Here is an 18,756-nt window from a genome sequence, read left to right on the forward strand (position 1 = left end):
GTTGAAGTGGGAGCCCTGCTGGGACTGGGGGACACTGGGTGGTGAGAAATGGATCTGCCCCTGATAGCCCCGTGCTTTTCCAGCGAGCAGGGAGTGCTTCCCCTCACCCTTCAGGACACAGACCCTCGGGCTGGCACTTGGACCCCTCCTGCCTCTGGAAACAGGTTTATTGTCCTCCAGCAGGGCTTGACTTGGTGACAGGAATCAGACACACCTTTGTCCCGGGAGCATTTTAGGACACAAGATGGAACAGGTGTGAAGGTTCCTTTTAAGAGAATTTCCCTCTGCTTGGTGCCTTTGAGGAGTTCAGAGTGGGCTGGGGTGGAGAGTGACCCTTGGAGCATCCAGACTGGGAAAAGGACTGAAGGAACAAGTGCCTGGGAGCACTTAAAGCAGCCAAGCCAGCTGTGAGTGCCCATGGAATGGCTCTTTCCAGCAAGAAAACCCCTCAAACAAACACTGAGTGGGTGCTGAGCTGTCTGAGGGGCCCTGGGACTGTGCCAGCACCCACTGCCAGCTCTGATAGTCCATTAGTAATCCAATCATTGTTTCCCTGATAATCTTCCATCACTTAGGAAGCCTTAATCCCCTTTTAAACAAATTGCACTGGCTCCACAAATGGGGTCAGTCCCTGGAAGGGTGCAGGAGGCTCTCAGGGATAAGACTGAGTGTGGCTCACACCCAGCCAGTGCCAGGGCATGGATCCCATCCTCCCCAGGGAGTATTTGCCTTTGAAGTTGGGCTGCAAAAACATTGAGTCATCCATGTCCAAACTTTGGGACTAGAGGATGATTTGAACGACCAGGTGGAAGGAAATGGCTGAAAACCTTGCTTTTATCCTGTAGAACAGCAAAATTGAGTTGTTTCACTCAGTCTCACTCTGTAGGAAAAAATAAGTCATTGACCAAACCTCCACAGCCCTTGTGTGACTTACCCAGAGTTTACACAGTTATGTTGGGTAAGTTAATTACACAAAGCTGGAGTATTTCCTCTTCTTGCTATGAGAAAAATTTGGGTTGGACCCAAAAAGTGAAGCTGTTGGAAAATAAAGAGTGTAAAAAAGGTAAAGAGTTGTTTCCAACACAGCTTAAGAACTGGTTTATTTCCTATAAAATGGTGGGACCTCAGTAAATAATTCATGTGAACATGTGGAAATGCCAAGAGCAATTCAGACAAAATCCTGCTCACCTGGTTCATGGGAGATGCTCCACAGGGTCAAAGCAGCTCATTTTTGGGAGTATTGTGGCTGAGCAGGAGTTGGCAGGAAGAAGGGAAGGGAAATATGCAGAAATTCCAGGCAGGTTTTGTCCTTCTTTGCAATTCTTCACTCCCTGCAACTGGTTCTTAGGGTGGTGCAAATTCTCATGGTTAGAGTGAATTAAAAGGCAGAGATTGAAAAATACTCATTTTGCTTTACTGTTAATTTGTAAAGGCAACGACTTGGAGAAATAAAGCAAAACATCTTCTGCCCAACCTTCAAGGAGCTGGACCAGGTCTCTGAGCCGTTACATGGGGTTTGCTGCATTTCTAGGGATATTTCCAGGAAGAGAAAGTCTGGACTAAAAATTGACCACGTTGAAAGAATCCATCAAATAAATAACTCTGTCCAGTGAGCGCCTGGCTCTGCCAGCGCCGCCGGGGCTCGGGCTGTGCTGCCCGAGGAACAGTTCCATCGCGGCTGTGGGTAACGAGCAGCTGGGAGGACTCTCCTTCTTCCCTTCAGGCAGGGCTGCATCAGAGCAGGGTGGAGGAGCAGCCCTCGCTGTCGGGCGGGCCGGCGCGGGCCGTGCTGGAGTAGAACTTTTTCTGGGAGCGCAGGAGCGGGGTCTGCGTGTCCACATCCCGGCGGGAGCCGCGCTTCAGGGCCAGGAACACGTGCTGGGTCCAGCCGTACACCAGGCAGTTCAGGAGCCCCTGGGAAGCTGCGGTGAGAGCCTGGGAGAGAGCACAGAGCGATCAGGGATCCCAGCACTGCTCCCTGCTCCAGGGTTCCTGGAAAACATCCCCCTCCCAGCAGGATCTCAGCTTCTGTGTGATAAGCTGTGCTGTTGTTTTAATAAATGTTTGGTGACTATCTAATTAAATATAAATATATTTATATATTTATTATTTATTAAATATAAATATATTCTATACAAATATAGAATAGATGTTAAATATATTTATATCTTAAATATAATAACTATATTATTTAATAAATATAATAACTATATAATTTAATAAAGTGTCTAACTTCTGCCCCAGGCACAGGAAAGGGCTGGACAAGTGTTATTAAGGAATCTCATTTGGAGTCTTAGGGACATAGGGGAAACTTCAAGACATGGGGGAAAGAAAGAGTTTCTGGGGATCCTTTCTAGTCCTATTTGCTACGATTTCCATGACCACAGAATCACTGAGGTTGGAAAAGACCTTTGAGGTCACCAAGTCCAAACATCCACCGTGTTCACCACTAAACTGTCGTGGTGCTGGGATTTTGGGTACCGAGACCTTTCCAAGGCTGTGAAAAACATAAAGCACCAAACCAAGATCCTTGCCAAGCAAAAACCACAAATCAGACTTGGGCTCATGCAGCAGAGATCCTTGTCCAGCTGCATCCAGCAAGGATACAGGGCAGGAGACTCAAGGTGAGAAGGCAGGGCCCAGGAGGCTGCGGAGGCAGACATTTACCTGCAGGATCAGCAGAGCCATGTAGATTTTGCTGGTTGTTGAGGCAGTCAGTTTCAGCATTCCAAGGAGGACAGCTGTGGAAAGGGATGGATGAGAGGGTGAACCCCCACCTCTCTGGGGTTCCACAGGGGGATGCTGTGGGAGGAACTCTGCTCACCTGGGGTCCAGCAGCAGAGGAAGGCGACGGGGTAAAAAACCACCCGTTGTTCCACCATCTTAATCATGGCCCACTGCTGATCCCCCAGGAATCCCGTGGAGTTCACAAACCTTTTGTACAGACCTCGGGCCTGACTCAGGATAACCTGGAAAAGAAAAGGCAAATGTTACTGTACAGGCTGTGATCTGCTGAGTTCATCCAGGATGGATCCCAGTCTATCCAACCTTTTCACACTGCACTGAAATCCTGCGGGAGGTGTTGCTTTGTTTGTGGCCTTTTCTAACCTGAAGACTCTGAATTTATTTTGGAATCATTAAATTGTTTAGGCTGGAAAAGATCTCTAAGATCCTGGAGTCCAACCATTAGTCACCTCTTGCTAACCCGTGCAGGAGGTGATCTCTTCTGCCAAGCTCCAAGCCATTGAAATTCTGCTAAATATTTCTGGGATGGGTTGGGTGAACAAAATCCAGATGGATTTCTCTGGTGGTGATATTTTCCCTCCACTACCAGCCCTTCCAAAAGGGAAGCAGCACCTCACAGTTATTCCCCTTCCCTATTCACCAAGAGTACGGAGTGAGCAGATAAGGGAGAATGGATTGAAAACTGAGAGCAGGGTTAGATGGGATATTGGGAGGAAATCCTTCCCAGAGAAGCTGTGGTTGTCCCATCCTTGGAAGTGCCCAAGGCCAGGTTGGACAGGGCTTGGAGCAACCTGTGATAGTGGAAGGAGTCCCTGCCCGTGGCAGGGAGTGACACTGGATGAGTTTAAGATGCCTTCCCACCCAAACTATTCCATGGCTCCATGTTTGCCTGGCCTCTGGTGCCATCCAAGGGCTACACAAGGAGCAGCCTTACCAGGATGGCCATGAAGCTGATGAGGAAGGAGATGAGGAAGACGCTGATGCCGTAGAAATGCATCGCGCGGCAAACGGAGCCGCTCAGGCTCTGGGGCTCGCTGGGGGGCTCGGCCACCTCCGTGTGCATCAGGAGACACCTGTGGGACACAGGGAAGAGCCTGAGCTCCTGCCCAACCCCAGCAGCCCTGGGGCCGTGCCAGAGGAGGGAGGAAGCTCACCCGTGCTTCTGGCTGAAGTTCTGGTAGCAATTACTGCTGTTGCCCAGGCAAAACACCGGCACCATGAGGAGGAAAGGGATCAGGCTGGGAGGAGAAAGGACAGCAAAGTCATGGCTTATTGCACTGCTCCACTTGGGCACTGCTTGGACTTTCTCCCATCACTACAGAGGACTTTAAAGTGGTTTTTATTGGCACTGCTCTGGAGAAGTATTTTATCAGCTTTACCAGCATCGGGGCTTTAATTTGTGAGGGCTAATCATTGGTAAAGGGAAACCTTCTGGAAAACCACATCCAGTTAATAAAGTTATTATTAACTTGGTTGAAAAAAACCCTCTTACTCTGCATTCATGAGATCACTCTGCTGTTAATGATGAGCTTTACAGCTTTTTTAGTAAAACTTGCCTCAAAACAAGTAAGAAGCAGAGATCAGCACAGTGCAGTTTACCAAATCCACATCCTCCTGCCAGGGAGAATCAATTCGTAGCAAATCCACACCCTCTGCTAAGGAGAATGAAATCTTACCTTGACAAGATCGTTGCTATTCGGCCAACACAACTTGCATAATCTACAACCTGCAAAATCCAAAAAAATCTCAAATTATTTCTGTACAGCCCCTGGTTCGCAGGAAGCAGCTTCCAGGGAGCATTTCAGCAGCTGAGGGGGATCTGCCCAGCCTGCTGCTCCTGAACTTCCCGATGGAATACCTGGGATACAAAGTCTGCTGTGCAGAGCAAATGTCTGTGCAAACTGTGTAGGGCAGTGAGGTTGATGGGTTTGTTGGGAAGAGCTGCATAAGGAATGTGCCATCTTGCAGGAATATCTGAGTTATTCCCCAGCCTGGTCATGGCTGTGGTGGTGCCTCCCTGTTTAGGTGTGGGGAAGGAATTAACTGCAAGGAGAGATTTTGGTCACAGGGTGTGTGGAGTATTTGCTCAGCCTGCAATGCAGGGAGGGTTTTCCTGAGTGTTGTGTCCTTGTCCCTGGGTTCCCAGCCTTTACACCAATCCCACATCAGTCCCACTCACCTGGGGGGACACCCTGAAGAGGTTCTGGTTGTATTTCACCTTGAGGTCCATGTACAGGTGCCAGGTGTAGTTGACAGTGTAGAAAAAAGAGGCCACGTAGAATATCTGAGAAATAAAGCCAGTATTTCACTCCTGGAATAACAATTACTATAACGTGTTTAGTTCCTCACAAATCCCATGGAACAGAGGCAGGATTCTGAACACCTGCCAAAGGTGAGGATCAGAGCACAGGGGCTGTGCTCACATCCAGCTGGGAAGAGCCAGGTTGGAGAGAGATTCCCACTTCAAACCACAAAAACAGCTTCACTTTGGCCTCAGACAGGAGAACTAGTGACAGCAGGACTGTCTTAGAAATAAAAATCTTTGTAATCTGGCTCATTTTTTTGGCTCACAGCCTGGCAATGAGGGTTTCAGAGGCACTTGGACTCTCAGTGCTACATCCATTAGGAAGCATAGCACAGATGTGACATTTAGATATGCTTCTTGCATAATGAGCTCACTACCCAGAGAATTCACGGAAACAGAAAACAATTGGATATTCCAAGAGGAATGTGAGGGCAGATATTCTCTGCTCTCAGCCTGAGTTAACATCCCAAAAACCCTTTTCTTCCTCTGTGGCAAAAAGGAGAAAAGATAGAGCACGCTGAGTGTATCCTTTGATTCCAGCTTGAGATGAGTCCAATTCTCTAAAACTTCCTATAAACCCCCTCAAATCTTGATCAAATTTGTTTCAAATTTCATGCTTGCTCCAGGCTGCCTAATCAGAGCGTGTACATGCATGTGCTGTGTTTGTCACAGGAAACACAAACTTCAGTGGCAAAGGCAAAGAGGAAGGGCTGGACAAGGGAATTTTTTTTTTTTTTTTCTGTGGCTTTGCTATCCTTTGCCAAAAATACAAGGAGCACAGGTTTGCCACCCTGGTATCATCCATGGCTGGGGAAAGTGGTCACTGAACAAACCTGGCCTCCTTCACTGAGGCTGTGAATGCTCTTGGCTGGCTCAAGAGGCTGAGTCCAAGGAACATTGCAATGACTTTCCAGCTCATTAAATGAGTTTTAATGAGGGGTTGTTGCCCTTTCCCAACTACTTGCAGAGAAGGCCAGAACAGCCCACAAGGATCATTCTCTTGCATTTCAGGACTCCTGGGAGAGGCTCATGAAATGTCAGCACTGCCTTCTGGAACAGAGACCCAAATACCACTTGTGAAGGTTCCAGCAGGAAGGGAAGGGAATTCTGCTCTCCCAAGCCCCAGCTTTGGGGCTGGGGACAGTCCTGCAGCACTGCCCATGAGGAGATAAAGCAGAGACACAAGAATCCCTCATTATCCCCCTTGTGTGGCTCCCATTGTGCTGCCCAGCATGAGCAGAGCCTGCCAAGACATTATTAGGCCACTGGAACTGAACTGGAAGAACGTGGGGGAGTTGTGCAATTATAGCCACAATATCTATTCTGGACTTTATTATTGCAATGCAGGAGGAGGAGAGAATGTGGGACAGCAAAGGGAGCAGTATTTACATTCATATCAATCAAAGCTCTGGGACTGAAAGAGGGAAAATCCAGGAAACAAAGCAATCTCCTCCGTTATGATACAGTTTGGAAGCTGGGCAGCTCCATCCACTGCAACATCAGCCTGTGGTGACAAATAATGGCCTGAATAAAGCAAAATATTGCCCTGCTCCTAAGGCAGTGCCTTGAGAAATCACAGGAACTCCAGTGTGAGCCTCTCCAAGGGCTGCTGGGCTGTCCCTGTCTGTCCTCACCTCAGCACATCCGACACCTTCTGGATTTTGGTGTGCAGAGAAGCCCCAGATGTTTGTGAGACACCCAGAAGCACAGTGAGACATTTATTTACTCATTCCTTCAGCTTCCAGATCCCTTCTGCCCTGCAGAATCTGCTGGTTCAACCTGTTACCAGCTCCTTTTCACGCACAAGGTGTTCCCACTTGTCAAGGGCACTGCAGGGTGTTGAGTGAGGAGGTCCTGCACTGTCACGTGCCCTGGGGGAAAGGTTGCTATGGCAAGGGCTCAGTTTGTTTTAATTTCTCCCAGAGCAAACAGCAGCGACAGCTCTTGCCAGGCACAATCCGGCTCTGCCACCCAGGCAGTCCCTGTGCTGTGGGGACTGGTGGTGGCACACAGGAAGAGGAGCCAGGGGACACTGGCTGAGGTCAGTCTGAACAACCCACCACAAGCCCTGTCCTGGAAGGACTGGCCCAAGGCCAGCTCTGCCCACCCAGCATGAACACTAGGCTCCCACCTTGTCCCATCTTGTGCTGATGTCCCTGAGAAGCACAGCCACAGGCTGGAAAAGTGAGGGCAGAAAAGAGCCAGAAGTGCAAGGGAGCTGAGAAATTATGGGCATATTTTCCATAGCCAACCTCTTTCTCCTCTGGCAGTGCAAATTGCTTTCTCCAGGCCATAAAAAGATCACACCAGCTTAAAGAACTGTCCCCCAGGCAAAGGAAACAGCTCAGAACAGTCTCAGTCCTGCTTGCTCCTTCCAGCTCTAAAAGCCTCCCCCAAGCTCTCCTCATTTTCCCACTTACCATCACCTTGAAAACATCTTTGATGTCATTCTGCATCATTCCCAAGTGGCCAAGTTACCCAAACCTCACTGTTTCTCTCAACATGAACATATTGTGGAGCCAGTTGAGCTGGAGAGACCAGAGATGAGCCTGGAGTGGAACAGCTGCTCTCACCATCCTCAGTAACACATCTGTACCCCTAAAAACAGCTGCTGAAACAACCCTGGGCTGCAGGAGCCCATCTCCAGACACATGGAGATAATTTCCAGCTTTGGATGCTGCTGTTCCAGAAGGACACTCAGTTCCCAGTTGTGGGTACCACCACACTCTCAGGGAGCTGCCTGAGCCCACACATCAAGGCTTCCAAAAGCCCCTTGCTCTTCCCAGCCATGCCCTTTAAAAGGAAATTATCATCATTTATGAGCCTTCTCCTTGGCCCAAGCTCAGCTGGACCCTGCAGAGATTTTTGAGAGCTGGGATTTCCAAATGCTGGTGTTGAAACGGGAACTGGGTGAGGCAACAGCAAACTGGCAGGGAAACAGGGCTCACCCACCCTACTCCAACTGGTCCCCAGCATAGGGAATCAGCTGGAAAGCAGCTGAATCAATGGGACACAGGCTGAGCTTGTGCTGATGGAGGATCCTTAGGAAGAGAAAGAATTCAGATGTTCATGTGAGTAATTTAAGTCTGAGCTCAAGCAGGACACAGAATGTGTCTGCTCCTGCCCAGGCTGGAGGAAGCACAAAGAGGAATAGAAAAGCTGCCATGTGAGAGCACAGAGATCCATGGGCATGGATCCAACAGGAAAGAGATCGAGTCCCACTGCTCGTTTCTCACAAGCAACCACAAAATCCCACCTTTTCATTTCCTGTCACACATTGGAGGATCCTAAACCCCAGTGTCATTATCTCCCTTTTCCACACAAAGCCAAGAGATCTGCTAAAGCCTGTCTAGAAACAGCCCCCACAGTCACACTCTGATCACCAGCAAGGTTAATTATGACAAATTACAAAGTTAATTATGAAATGTGGTGCCAAGGCCACTCACCTGTCCCGTGGCCTGCAGGTTGTAGCAGATGAGGTCTTGCTGGGAGGTGGGTGAGCTGTAGAGCAGAGCCCCAGCCAGCCAGCACATGCCCAGGAACAGATCCGAGAGGCTCAGGTAGAAAAGCGGACGCACCTGGAAAAGGGAAAAGGCTCAGCAGGTGTGAGTGGAATCACAGCCCTTCCACCCCCAGCTGCAGTTTTACCCCGTTATCAGACATTTAATATTTAATACAGCCTTCCAAAGGGTTTTCTGCAGGTGAGGGAAGCTTTCCAGTAGATAAGTGTCTCACTGCAAAGTTATTTTGAAAGCCTTAATTGAGGGGAAGTGGGGCATAAGTGGCACTTTGTGGAGGGATGATTTTACCCTCAGGAAAGCACTGTGACAATGTTTCTGAGACCAGTCAGTTCATCTGCAGCAAACCCTGACAGCTTCAATAAAAAGTCTCCTCTACCTTGACAGCCAAGTGAGCTCAAAGAAAAGTTAACATATGAAAACATTTCAACCTTTACTCCTGAATATCATCCTTGTCTTCAGTCCTTTAAAATTACTACACCAATTACAGCAGAAAGATGAACTGTGCTCAGACATCAGTACCAGGTTATTTGGTGTTATCTGAACACTGTCAGCCCCCAGCTCTTCTGATGAGTCAACTCTCCTTGCAGGGAAATTCCACATGTATTTGTGCTCTCAGGAGCTGTTCAAATGCACATTCCCTACTCCAACCACCACTTCTGCCACAGGATCCAAGAGCAGCATCAAAACTTACAGAAAACATCCTAAATATACATCATGTTACAGTTTTGCTGAATAGGACGGGTTGGCAGGGAGGAGAGACATCATGTTTTAAATAAACTCATATAGAAATAAAACTTCTGGTAAAAACAAACCCTTCCTCGGGTCTGGAATGACTTGAAACAAACATTTTTCTGTGTGTTCCATGTCATTTCAGCTGATGTAAGATTGGGTTTATTTTACAAGCCAGATTAATTTCCACTGAGAGCTGTTAGTCTCTGCTGCATCTTGCTGGAAATGAATCATGTCTCCTTTAACAGCAGTTTCCAGCCCATTTTCAGTTTGCACACACTAGCCAGGACTGTAAACATGGCAGGAAAACATTTGTGGAAAATTCTGGCCAACATTTTCCTTGTTAGTGGGAGAGCAGAGACTCTGGAAAAGCAGCCTAATTACCTACATTCTTAATTGAAGCCTTTAGTACCACATTTTCAGCATCCAAGAAAGAAAATTATGGTATTTGTTTTTCTTCCCCTACAGAAAATTACAATGCTAAACACAGCACGGAAATGCTTCAGGAGGCTTTGTTTTTGTATTTCTTTTCATGGAGTTGAGCTTTTTGAGAGAAATGATGCTATCTGGAATTAATTATTTCCTTTTGGGGATTTGCCTCAATATTGTCCTGAAGTAAATGTATGCCACCCATCACATTGTGTTATACCTGTTCCCATGTTCAATGAGAGAGAGCTGACTAAGAATTAAAGTAGATCTGATTGAGCCAGATTTGTCCTTAGGGCATGAAGGAGCACAAAGCACAAAGATCTGGAGTTAATTTTAATTTGATTCCATCTAGAAATGCCTTATTTTAACCAGGCTTTTCCTTGCTGGTGCAGAAATGAAGCCCTGGCACGACAGGCTGGGGGCACTGTCCAGTTTGTGATAAAGGCAGGTTAAACCAAACAGCTCTAAAATAAGCAAAGAGGCCACTTTTGCAATCAAACAGGTGACCTCTTTCTCCAGCACAAGTGCCCTTGGAGCAAGGCACTGCTGGTGGGTCCAGGAGCTGTTCTGGCAGAGACCTGAATTACGAAGTAGGTGACACACAGGCTAGTGTGGCTCTGGTTTGCAAAAGGGGAAAGAAAATAACCACTGGTATTTATAAAATAGAGGAAGGGACTGCAAAGATGTAATGATTTACATCCTGGCAGCTCCAGCTGCAGCACACACAGGGATTTGGCTCTGTGGCCACGGCCCAGGCACATGCTGAGCTGAAGGTTCTTCCTCAAACCTGTTAAGCTGGGGGCTCTTCCTTGCTTGCCATCATCTCTTCTGAATGATTTACCTCATGCTGGAGGGTTGTACTGACCCAGTAGAGACAGAAAACAAGCTTCAAGAATAAAGTATTTGATTTCTGAGGTTGAGGGGCAGGAAGGGAAGTGTTTAAGATCCTTCTTCTCCCAGCCTCCAGAGATGTTTATTTTTAAATGTTTTGCTGTGGGTCCTCATGACTCAGGGAATAAGCTGTTTGTGGCAAGCTTTGATATGGATCTCTTCCAGCCCCTTTGTTTACAAACTTCCACTTCAGACCCGAGACATGAGGACAAGACGATGGGGAAGTTAATGGAGATTTTGTCACTTTTGAAACCCAGCACCAAACCTTCCCTGACAGCAGAAGAGCCTGGAAGGCTGATAGAAACCAGTCCCTCCAGCTGGCATCCAGCCCTCCTATACAGATTTGCAGAAATAATCTGAGCAGAAACATCTGGACCCTCTGGAGCAGGAAGGGCCCACAGTTGACCTGGAGCCGTGTGTGGCTCAGGAGCAGTTCCCAAGCCACAGCCCCATCACATGACGGAGAGCAGAAGGGCTCCTGAGTAAGCCAGCCACTGAAGCCAACGGGATGAGGCTGCTGAGTCACACCAGGACACTGCCAACCCCAGCTCCACACCATTCTAGAGGGGAGGACCCCAGGAAGGAATCCCATTTGGAGCTTTCCAGGTGCAGATGTGGTAGCAGGAGGATTTGATGTGCACCTTGAGCAGCAAAAGCTCAAGCAAGTTTTCCATCCTAGCATTAAAGTTCCAGCCTTCGTTTTTCCCTGGGAATGCATGGAGATCTCCACAGTTTATTCTGGATGTGCTTGGCAGAGCTTTTCCAGGAGGTTGGCTGGGAGCAAGGTCCTGCCTGTTGTAAGTGGGATAGATTTGCCCTGCAACCATGGACTCATATTCTCCTTCCCACCGTGTCACCCAACAACGTGTCCGTTGCCTGCACTCCTTGCTTCTCCAGGGTTAGCTCCATTAATTCCCTGGAAGTTCCATTCTCTGGACTGCAGATCAAACCCACCAAAGGACATGAAGGCAAAGGAAGGATAAATACAGCTGTTGCCAGCTTCACCGACTTTCTGTGTGGTCCACAGGCCAGGCTGAACCCTCAGAACCTGGACAGCAAATCCCAGCTTCACAGGGATCAGCTTGGTTCACTGTCCCCAGGAAGTCTTGGGCACACAGAGGGACTGTGTGTGGACATCCAAACCTGGCAGGATGGGATGGAGGGCTGTGGGGTCAGTTTTAGTAGCACACCTGCCCAGAGAAACTCCTCAGAGACAGTCAGAGACCAACACCTGTAAAAGCATTTTTGCAGGGGCAGCTCCAATTTGCAGTTCAGCAACTTTGTGCACAACTCAGGCCCCCAGGAGTTCGGCCCCATTGAGGAGGGCACGCTAAGAAATCCCTGCTCCCAGGAACAACTGGAGGACTTTCCTGGAGCAGAAGAAAGCACGGGACTAAGGAACCTGCTTCTCCCCGCAGAAGCACACGTTCAAGGTCAGTCCTTTCACCTCCTACCAAGACAAAGAGCCCAATTCTTAGCAAGCTCTTTGCCTCCCAGCTACTAAACAAGGTTTAACCACATGACCCTGAGACCTGCAGCTGCTCCTAGGACAGGGTCTGTCTTACAGGTGTGACCCACACCACGGCTTAGGGAGGGAGAAGGAAGCTTAGGCCTTACCTCGGGGGACCGCACTGCGTTTTGGAAGACGGCATAGGCAATAATTGAGCTGGAACCTACAACGCTGAGAAAAGAAAGCACAGGTTGGAACAGGAGCGCGTCTGCCTCGCTGGGAGACGCGAGTTCTCTTTTTTTTTGCTTTTCTGGGTAAAATCTTCTTCGCGACAGTAACTCCATGGGCAGCATGTCGTACCTGAGCATGGCCATGGTGAATTGGATCCACTGGAGCGCAGAGTAGACCTGGGGAGAAGGACGGGAGGGAGCTCAGGTGACACGGCCCCAGGCGCGGCAGGAGCGGCCGGGGACCGCGGGGTCCCGGGAGGAGCAGGCAGCGCGGACCGGGGACAGGGAGGCCGGAGAGGAACAAGGACCGGGGATCGGGATAGGAGCGGGCAGCACGGACCTAGGAATGTGGACTGGCGGGTCCCGGAGAGGAGAGGGCAGCACGGACCGGGGACAGGGACCAGGGACCGTGGGGTCCCGGAGAGGAGAGGGCAGCACTGACCGAGGACTGGGGACAGCGAGGTCCCGAAGAGGAATGAGCAGCACGGAACGGCGACAGGACCGGGAAAGGATCGTGCAGCTCTGCCGGTGCCGCCGGGCACGGAGAGGGGCGCAGGGCTGGGGAAGGACCGTGAGGGGATGGAGAAGAGACGCGCACAGCCAGGTTCCGGGGAGGGGGCAGCCGCTGTCCCTAGGGGTCCCGGTGCCAGCGGGGCTCGCTCACCTCCTGCCAGCCCCCATCCAGCCGGTCCGCCTCCGCCGGCACGGCCATGGGTACCGCCGCCGCTGCCGCACCGCTCCGGGGCTGCGGGCACCGCCCGCGCTCCGCCCCGGGGCCGCACCGCACCCGGCTCCCGCCGGCGGGGCTGGCTGCGGAGAGCGCCCGGCCACAGAGAGGGGCTGAGGGGGAAGGAGCCCTGGGCAAACAGCGGGATTGGCGTCCCGGGGACCGGCGTTCCGCGCATCCCTCCGGGGGCAGAACCGGCCCAGCCCCGATGGGCGGCCTCGCCTCGGTCGCCGCCGCCCCGGGCTCCCCTCACGGAACCGCCCTGAGGCGACCCCGCGGAGCCTCGGCCCCGCCCCTTCGAGACGTCACCCGCGCCCGGGGGCGGGAAGGCGCCTCCAGGAGCGCGCGGGGGCTGCTCCCCTCAGGGACCCCGGGCACGGCTCCTTCGGCGTCCCGGGGGCTGCTCCCCTCAGAGAGCCCGGGTACGGCTCCTTCGGCGTCCTGGGGGCTGCTCCCTTCACAGATCCAGGGCACAGTCCCCTCAAGCGCTGATACCATCGGGGCTGCTCCCTTCAGAGTCGCGGGGAATATTTCCCTCAGTGCTTTGAGAATGGCCTCCCTCAGCACCTCGAGAGACGATTCCCTCAGGGTCTCCGGGGCTGGGCCAGGAGGGACATACCTCCACACAGCCCTCCAAGGAGTGCCCACCCTGCCGGAGTCCTTTCTCTGCTGCTCCTGAGGGGAGAGAGCGCTGGGCCGAGGGACATCCTCCGCTTCCCTCGCTTCCAGCTGGCATCATCTGGCTGAGCAGTCACGGCCTCCCCTCTGCTCATGGAATCTGCAGTAGTTTCTCTATGAAGTGGTTTAAGAAGCAGCTCTGAAGTGGATTTTTTTTTTTTTTATTATAGCATTATTAATACATTTTATCTCGCAGCAACATCTGCTCCTTGTACCCACCCCAAGATTCAAAAGGCAGCAAAACTCCCACAGGAATCAGTTTTGTTTAAAGCATACTTTTAAGGTAAAACTCACAGGTGTTTCTCTTTTCAACTGTGTAACCTTGAACCAGGGCTTCAGGATCTTCCAGAGGCATCTGAATTCCAGAGTGTGAACTGCACAGTTTTGAGGACTGACCATCCTTGGGCCAGGCGTCTCCTTTTCAATAACACAGATGAGACTTATAAGGACACAAATACTTCTGCTTCCTCTTACAAGACCTCATTTTCAAATATTTAGAACTACTAAGCACTGATGAAGCTTTAGTTTGACAGTGTCAATTGCTTCTGGAGGCTAGAAAAACATGTAAAACACCTCTTTAGGAGTAAGAAAACTCATCCACATTTACCTCTGAAAACCTGATTTTTTGCACAAACTGGTGAGACTGAGTGTAATAGCACCTCAAGGAGACTCTGCCCTTGCTCAGAACTCACTTCACCCACTATGTCAGGGTATCAAAAGGATTTTGGGAGAATATTTGATGAAACGGCTGCTCTGGACAGAAAATGAGAGGCAAGCTGTGAACTGTCTTTACTGCCAACATTTGGCTGACACCCAAACCAAACAGGGACAGAAGCCACGGAAGGAGAAGGCAGAAAAAGGAAGCTCTGAGTCGTTTAGTCAACAACAGGTAAGAACAAGACTTAGAGCCCAAGTGGGACAACAATAGGTGTGTGAGGGGTAGATTAACAAGCACAAAACCCAAGGATATTATGGACATGGAAGGGTGGGGATGTAGAGGGCACCCAATCTGTACCTTTTCCATGTAAGATGGAAATGAAAGACTGAATTTTGTTATTTGTTAGCCAGGGAACAACTGTAAAACCACCAGGGATGAGCTTTCAGCCAATTTAGAGCTTTTTTTGTTGTCTGCTTTAACACTGTTATTGGATAGTATTACACAATACTGGTGTCTTGCTCTTAGGTGATTTTTCCAACGTTTAAAATACTGGTTTTTTAAGGAATGTCTTCCTCGTGATCTTCTAAACTGAGAATCCCAGAAGGAAATCTGCTGCCCTCTTGAAGTCAGCGGGAAGTTTGCTTGCATTAAGGAGAACTGGTTAGGACTCTTGACAATGTTTCACAGCTTGTAGAGAGTTCTCCAACACATTAGAGCTCATCTTTTTCACTATTCTTCTTCAGGAAAGAAGCAAGGATGTTGAGGCTTTTCTGGAGTTCTTCCTTCTTTCCATCACTCATCTTATTCTTCTCAATCAGCTTTGTGATTCGGACGACTTCATTAGCAGCAAACTCCTCCCCCTGCTCCAGGATCTTGCTCATAATTTTCAAGTATTGCTCTGCTGATTTCTTCTCGGTTTCTTTCGCTTTCCCTAAATTCTCCTGCCCCTTTTTCAGGAGGGCCTGGCGAGCAGATTTCTCTGTGGTGCTCACAAATTTGCTGGCCAGCACATCATATTCCTTCAGGCAGCCTGGCATCCCCAGGTAGATTCCATTACTCTTCAGCCAGCGCTGAATGGCCCCAGCCTTGATTTCACCACTATAAAGTAAAGGATTGTTAAAGTCACCATCCTGGAACAAGTGAAAAACAGGGAACTTTTCCTTGTCCAGCTTGTACTTCTCTCCCAGCTCAGTGTTCAGTTTATCACCGTAATCTGCCAAGGGACAATGAAATACAGAAAAGCACAGTTAATCAAAAATTAAATTAGGATTCCCTCCCACAAAAATATTTGTAGCCAGGGCTTCAATATGTCCTAATAACCTGTCTGCCAGGAAATCACAGAGCCACGGAAAGATCCTGAAGGGACCCACAAGGATCAACAAGTTCAACTTCCAGCCCTGCTCAGGGCACCCCAAAATCCCACCCTGTGCCTGAGAGCATTGCCCAAATACTCCCTGAGCTCTGGCAGCCTTGGGGTTGTGACCATTCTCTGGGGAGCCTGTTCCAAGGAAATGCCATATACCGAAATAAAAACACCTCATAAAATTATTTGTGCAAGGCAAACATTCAGTGGGTTTTCCAAAGAAAAAGACTGTAATGGTGTTTTGCTGTGACTGTCAGAGTTTAAGACACTGGCAAGACCTTTCATATAAACCCCAACCTCTTTATGGAAAATCAATACCCTTTTTCCTCTTATTTTCCTCTATCTGTGGATTTTATCTGAATTTACAGTGAGGTAAGAGTTTTTCCTGTCTGTGTGCAGACAATGATTTGGTTCTGACAGCATGCCAAGCTACAAGACATCTACTCATCTTACATAAATTATATTTATTCTCGAGGACAGAAAACAAAGACATTTCAATTATGCTACTTAGACTATTTCACATATGTTTAGAAATACCAGAGTGGGTAAAACTTCACAGTTTGATAATTAAGCCTAAATTCTTAATTCAACCTACAAAGCCAGAGCACCTGAGGTGACAGTGATCTATTCTTCACTCTTTTTATCTTAAATCCAGTCACAATCACATCGAATTAGAGAAGCCACAGTGCAACAACCCCTTGCTGTGCTGCCCCAGGGTTTGCTGCATGGAATGAATCACATTAAATATTCTTTGTCTGACCAGGATTGTGGCTAAATAGTGATTCTTGTAAGGTCTGTTCCCTGCATGTGGGACAAAAAGGTTTCTCTCAGCAAAGAAGGGGGGGAAAAAAAAAAGGCAAGAATTGCTGGGGATGAGGAGGTGGCAGCAGTTCAGCAGCGTGGGCTGACTCCTCATTACCCAGCCCAGATGGATAAGCAGCTCTCCCACGCACAGCCAGGCTCAGTCAGGGCAGGAGCTCCACTCTCACATCCATCCCTCCTCCCCAGAACTGCCTCAGTTACTGAGTAACTCTCACACTGAGAGTTATCCCCTCCTCACCAGCCCACGGGTACTCAAGAGTTCCTCACCTGATATTCCCACTTCAGCCACCAGCAGATCCTCACTGGAGCCTGAGCTCTCCGCCAGCTTTTTAAACTCATCTTGTTTCTCACCATAGGGATATTGTGTGTCAAACTTCACAAGGACAAACTTATGCTTTGGAATAACCTAAAAGAAGAAAAAGGGGAAAAGGAAAGACAAAACTTAATCATTGCAGGTCTGAGCAATCTACAGGTCACCAAAAGCTGATTTTGTTTGTCCTTTTTTTTCCTGTGCAATGGGGAGATGCAGAGGAGAATGGAAATTTCATATAATTATGGCCCTTCAGAAATGACTCACTGTCGTGTGGAGGAAAGACTGAGCTTTGGGTGTTTGTATTCCTGCACCAGATGATGAAGATAGAACATGGTAGGTTTGGGGGATCTGATAATGCCTTTAATTATAAGATTTGCTTATTGTAAATCTGACTGGCATCTTGGAAGAAGATCAGCTAAAACATTTTCCAGTGGGATATGAAGAGGAGAGAGGCTAAATATACTGTCATTCCCAGGTGTCCCAGCATGAGAGCAGCACTCTTGGCTAAGAGAGGAGGCAGGGAGGCAGTGGAGATGCTGGAGGTGGTGTACTGGTTCAGGAAACGGAGAATTCACACTTTAATTGATTCCTCTTCACCTCAACCTTGCTCTGCACAAATTATGTCTTTTCCAATTAGCTTGGCGATGGACTCTGTCACCCCTTGAGGGATCTTCCCCTCCCGGCAGCAGAAGACCTTGCAAAATCTTTTTGCTCTAGCGAACAGGTTGAGGTTGCACCACAGCTCCCCACCTACACATCGCCCTGCCAGCCCTGCTCAGGCACTGCACATCTGTGCACAGGTGGCTGCGGGCTCCGTCCTGGGCCTGCCGAGCACTCAGTGTCCCACTGGGAAGGTGCCTTCCTTGCAAAGTGATTTAGTGAAGGGGAAAAAACACGGTAAAAATTAAAAAAGCCTGTTGCTGTTTGATGAACAAGTCAGCGCACGCTCACGGCCCCGACTCCATCCCTGCACGGTCCTGCCCTCCCCGACCGGCACAGACAGAGCAGCCCCGGCCCCGAGCGGCCCTGTGCTCGCTGTGCGAAGCTCGGGTGGCCGGGCGGGCGCTGGTCGAGGAGCCGCGGCCGCGGCCGGACCTCCCCGCGCCGGTACCGCCGGTACCGCCGGGCTGGAGCGAGCCGGGCCGGACCCCGCGGCTCGGCTCCACTTGGACCGCGCCGATTGGCTGCCGGCTGCGGCCGCCGCGCTCCCATTGGTTACCGGCCGCGGCCGCCCCGCTCCCATTGGCTGCGGCGCGGCCGCTCCGCCGGCACCGAGAGCTCCCCGCGCCGGTGGCGGCGGCAGCGGCCCCGCGCCCGCGGCCCCGCCGCGCCCCCCGCGATCCTCCCGCACCCCGGCCCCCGGCGCTGCCGCCGGCTTCGGGACACACGGCCCGGAGCGGCACCACGCCCGACCCCCGAGCGCTCAGGCAGACCCGCCAGCGCCCGCCGCGCCGTACCTTGTAGAAGGTGATGGTGTCGAGCGGCACGGAGCCCTTGGTGTGCAGCGTGCTGCCGCCGGGCAGCACCAGGCCGAGCAGGCAGAGCAGCACCGAGCCGGCGGCAGCCGCCGCAGCCATGGCGGAGCGCGGAGGGAGCGGAGCTGCGGGGCCACGTGACGGCGCGACGGCCGCTGCCGGGGGCTCGCCTCGCCTCGCCCCGCCCCGCCGCCCGGGGCCACCGGCGGAGCGGCGGCGCTCGGGGGCGGGCGGGGGCTCCCAGGGCGTGCGGGGAGCGAGCGGAGCGCACAGCTCCGAGCCCCCCGGGACAGCGCGCGGCGCCGCTGCTGGTGCCGGTGAAATGAGGATAAGAGAGCGGCTTCCAGCAGCAATGCCAGAACAGCTGAAGGCAGAGAAAGGGCAGGAGGCAGGTTCGGGCCGTGCGGGGCAGCAGGCGGA

The 18,756-nt window shown here is 50.7% G+C and overlaps 2 protein-coding genes across 2 annotated transcripts; both read right to left on the reverse strand.

Annotated features, from left to right (window-relative positions):
- Nucleotides 1–1,071: 1,071 nt before the first annotated feature.
- TMEM116 (transmembrane protein 116) lies at nucleotides 1,072–13,232 on the reverse strand. Its single transcript, XM_086855857.1, has 11 exons — nucleotides 12,965–13,232; nucleotides 12,431–12,477; nucleotides 12,238–12,301; nucleotides 8,497–8,628; nucleotides 4,925–5,029; nucleotides 4,422–4,471; nucleotides 3,900–3,983; nucleotides 3,680–3,818; nucleotides 2,825–2,969; nucleotides 2,668–2,741; nucleotides 1,072–1,935 (listed from the first exon to the last, which is right to left on the reverse strand). The coding sequence occupies exons 1-11, from the start codon at nucleotides 13,010–13,012 to the stop codon at nucleotides 1,735–1,737; spliced, it is 1,089 nt and encodes a 362-aa protein (XP_086711983.1). The 5' UTR covers nucleotides 13,013–13,232; the 3' UTR covers nucleotides 1,072–1,734.
- Nucleotides 13,233–13,964: 732 nt separating this feature from the next.
- Nucleotides 13,965–18,577, reverse strand: ERP29 (endoplasmic reticulum protein 29). Its single transcript, XM_086855866.1, has 3 exons — nucleotides 18,319–18,577; nucleotides 16,816–16,954; nucleotides 13,965–15,576 (listed from the first exon to the last, which is right to left on the reverse strand). Exons 1-3 carry the CDS (start codon nucleotides 18,436–18,438, stop codon nucleotides 15,074–15,076), a joined length of 762 nt encoding a protein of 253 aa, XP_086711992.1. The 5' UTR covers nucleotides 18,439–18,577; the 3' UTR covers nucleotides 13,965–15,073.
- Between the last annotated feature and the right edge of the window lie 179 nt (nucleotides 18,578–18,756).

The sequence above is a fragment of the Cyanistes caeruleus genome, chromosome 18 (genome assembly GCF_971803275.1).
Source record: "Cyanistes caeruleus chromosome 18, bCyaCae1.hap1.1, whole genome shotgun sequence".
Classification (NCBI taxonomy): domain Eukaryota; kingdom Metazoa; phylum Chordata; class Aves; order Passeriformes; family Paridae; genus Cyanistes; species Cyanistes caeruleus.

Coding starts and splice junctions, on each gene's coding strand:
- ERP29 (XM_086855866.1), bottom strand. CDS start 18,438: ATGGCTGCGGCGGCTGCCGCCGGCTCGGTGCTGCTCTGCCTGCTCGGC. Junction 16,955..18,318: donor ACACCATCACCTTCTACAAG/GTACGGCGCGGC, acceptor TTCTTCTTTTAG/GTTATTCCAAAGCATAAGTT. Junction 15,577..16,815: donor GGCTGAAGTGGGAATATCAG/GTGAGGAACTCT, acceptor GTCCCTTGGCAG/ATTACGGTGATAAACTGAAC.
- TMEM116 (XM_086855857.1), bottom strand. CDS start 13,012: ATGGCCGTGCCGGCGGAGGCGGACCGGCTGGATGGGGGCTGGCAGGAG. Junction 12,302..12,430: donor TTCACCATGGCCATGCTCAG/GTACGACATGCT, acceptor TTCTTTTCTCAG/CGTTGTAGGTTCCAGCTCAA. Junction 2,742..2,824: donor CCTCTGCTGCTGGACCCCAG/GTGAGCAGAGTT, acceptor CCCTTTCCACAG/CTGTCCTCCTTGGAATGCTG.